The following is a 2,243-nucleotide window of genomic DNA, read 5'->3' as shown; positions in this document are numbered from 1 at the left end:
GACTTTGTATGAGCGAAATTGCTGTGCAGTGCTTTGTTTCTGATGAGTTGGGTACATGAAGTTTGACGAGTCGCCTCCTTAATTTTAGTGCGAAACCCTAACGCTAAGCGATATTAAGCTAATTTTGCTGCGAGAAGGGCCTCTCTCGTCACCTCATATTGGATAGGGCCTCTCTCGTCACCTCATATTGGATAGGCCGCCCGTTGAGATAGAAGATCTTCTTGTCCAGTGACCAGTACGCGTTGCCAGCATTGCCTTTGTTCAGCGCAGCGTGTTTGCTATATGCTAGAAGACTGATCATCTCACTCGTCGGACTATACGAGCCGTTGGCCAGATACTTCTTGCGCATTTCCAAGAACCTGTCCCGCGCTTCTTCTATCTGCTCATCGCGCCCTGCTGCGGGAAGAAGCTTCTCAACTCCAACCACCCAGATGCAATACACCATCCCTGCTAGCATATACAAGTAGTTCTTTGCAGTGCGCAAGCGTTTTGTCTTGGTGTCTATGCCTAGCACAGCAAGAAACTGCACCAATCCAGCTAACAACACCTCATTGCCATAGCTCGTAAGTATGAACAAACTCAGCAAGTCCAGCAGAACAGTGATTTGAGCTGCTCGGTCACCGTTATCAAGAGCAATCCACAGCCAAATCGCCAGCGCCTTCTAATCCTCCTTCCAGCTAAACACTTCACGCGCATCCTTCATTATGTCTGTCAGCGCTTTTTAACGCGGTCAGCGCTCTAGCACAACACTATCATTGCCGTCGCTATCAGCATTGTTGTCGTCGTTGCTGTCGTTGTACTCGCTCTCTGTGCCAGCACCATCGCCGCTTAACTCCTCGCTGCTGTGAATAGCCTGATCTCTCTGCGATAGATACTTGTCCATCTGGCGCTCTTCATCTGCGATGATGCGAAGATAGAAGCAGACGAATCAGACCATATAGCCAGCGTACGTCGCCTGACTCTCAGGGTTCTGCAGTCGCGCCAGCAGTTGTTAATCGATATCTGTCTGCCGCGCACTACGAAGCCATCGCCGGGTTTCCTGTGGAAGCGTTGCTAAGCCTCTGACGCACTTCTCAATCAGCTGCTCTGTTAGCTGAGCAGCTGCCTGCAATTTCACCTCGTTGCGGTCAGGTAAGCGGGCTTGATGGGCTAGATAAACAAGATTCCGGCCTTTTAAGAACTCCAACCACCCTGTTCGCTTGAACCAGCCGGTTTTATCAGTCTTTGCAGCGTTGCCCATAACCTGTATATCTTCTTCAAGCTGATTTCGCACCTGGCGCCATGCATTAAGTTGTTCTTCAACCACCTGATTTAGGTCTGAATTTTGCCTATTTTCAACAGCACCAGCCTTAACAATAAAATATTTTTGCAGCCCCCCAGTGCAAAAGAAGCTCTGCACTATTACTATATCATAGAGCAAGCTTTTCTCTCCTACCCAAGCTTGCTGGTGTTTTTTCTTGCAATGCCTGCGCATCTCATCTTTGTTAACAGTAATCCAGCTGCACGTCTTGCACTGCGCACCATCAAGCGGCTCTCCAAGCTCGTCCAGCGGCTGCGCGGGCTCGTCCAGGAGCTCAATTGCGCTTAGAGCGACAGTCTTAAATTGACTGAAGCGCTCAAGTATTTGTCGCCGTAGCGCAGCAGATGCAGCATGGTGTTTACAGAGATGCGCATCCAGACTCACTACTGCTGTGCAGTGCTGCTTGCAAACAATAACACTAAAGTCTTCAAGAAAGCTAAATACGCTGTCGCAGTTGCTGAGCGCAAGCTGCTGCAGCCACTTGCGGGAGTTCGCAGTGTTGCTGCTTATAATGTTTGCCTGTTAGGGTGCTGTTGCTCGGCTGTCCCACACAAGCTCCATTGTGCAGAAACCCTAACCCTACTTACCAAAACAGCACTGCGTTTTACTAAAGTTACAGACCAAACGCTTAGCGTTGCTGCGCAAAGTACGTAGAAATCGAGTTTGTATGAGACGTTTTTTGATCCAAGTAAAAATTGATCGCGATTCAGGGGTGTTAGGGTTGCGCGAGGGACCACCAAAATGTGCTTCTTGATTAAGCGAAAACCCTAACGCTAAACCTGTTTCGCTGCGATTTGGTGTCCTCCACGCGCCCTTATATCGGGTAGCCCGCCTTGCAGTTTGTTGCCTGGAGCGTCGACAAACGACGTGCGTCGTTTTGTGAACGTGACGTCGTCAACTACCTGCTTCAAATCAACGGTAACCCGCTCTTCCTCGCCGTCCA

General features: G+C 49.6%; 1 protein-coding gene across 1 annotated transcript; it reads right to left on the bottom strand.

Annotated features, from left to right (window-relative positions):
- Nucleotides 1–282: 282 nt before the first annotated feature.
- Nucleotides 283–2,016, bottom strand: C7974DRAFT_473178 (uncharacterized protein). The gene is made up of 4 exons (XM_046146556.1): nucleotides 1,851–2,016; nucleotides 1,071–1,736; nucleotides 951–1,039; nucleotides 283–897 (listed from the first exon to the last, which is right to left on the bottom strand). Exons 1-4 carry the CDS (start codon nucleotides 1,859–1,861, stop codon nucleotides 731–733), a joined length of 933 nt encoding a protein of 310 aa, XP_045996718.1. The 5' UTR covers nucleotides 1,862–2,016; the 3' UTR covers nucleotides 283–730.
- Nucleotides 2,017–2,243: the final 227 nt, after the last annotated feature.

Source organism: Boeremia exigua, assembly GCF_020726555.1.
Source record: "Boeremia exigua strain MPI-SDFR-AT-0100 chromosome Unknown C7974scaffold_7, whole genome shotgun sequence".
In the NCBI taxonomy this organism is placed as follows: Eukaryota; Fungi; Ascomycota; class Dothideomycetes; order Pleosporales; family Didymellaceae; genus Boeremia; species Boeremia exigua.
Note: the sequence above shows the minus strand (reverse complement) of the source record. Positions and strands in the feature narration are given on the sequence as shown.

What these genes read in the sequence shown, in the direction of transcription:
- C7974DRAFT_473178 (XM_046146556.1), bottom strand. An exon ending in ACAGAGCAGCTGATTGAGAA is followed by an intron (nt 1,040 to 1,070) that starts GTGCGTCAGAGG and finishes ACGCTTCCACAG; the next exon opens with GAAACCCGGCGATGGCTTCG. An exon ending in AACCCTGAGAGTCAGGCGAC is followed by an intron (nt 898 to 950) that starts GTACGCTGGCTA and finishes GCATCATCGCAG; the next exon opens with ATGAAGAGCGCCAGATGGAC.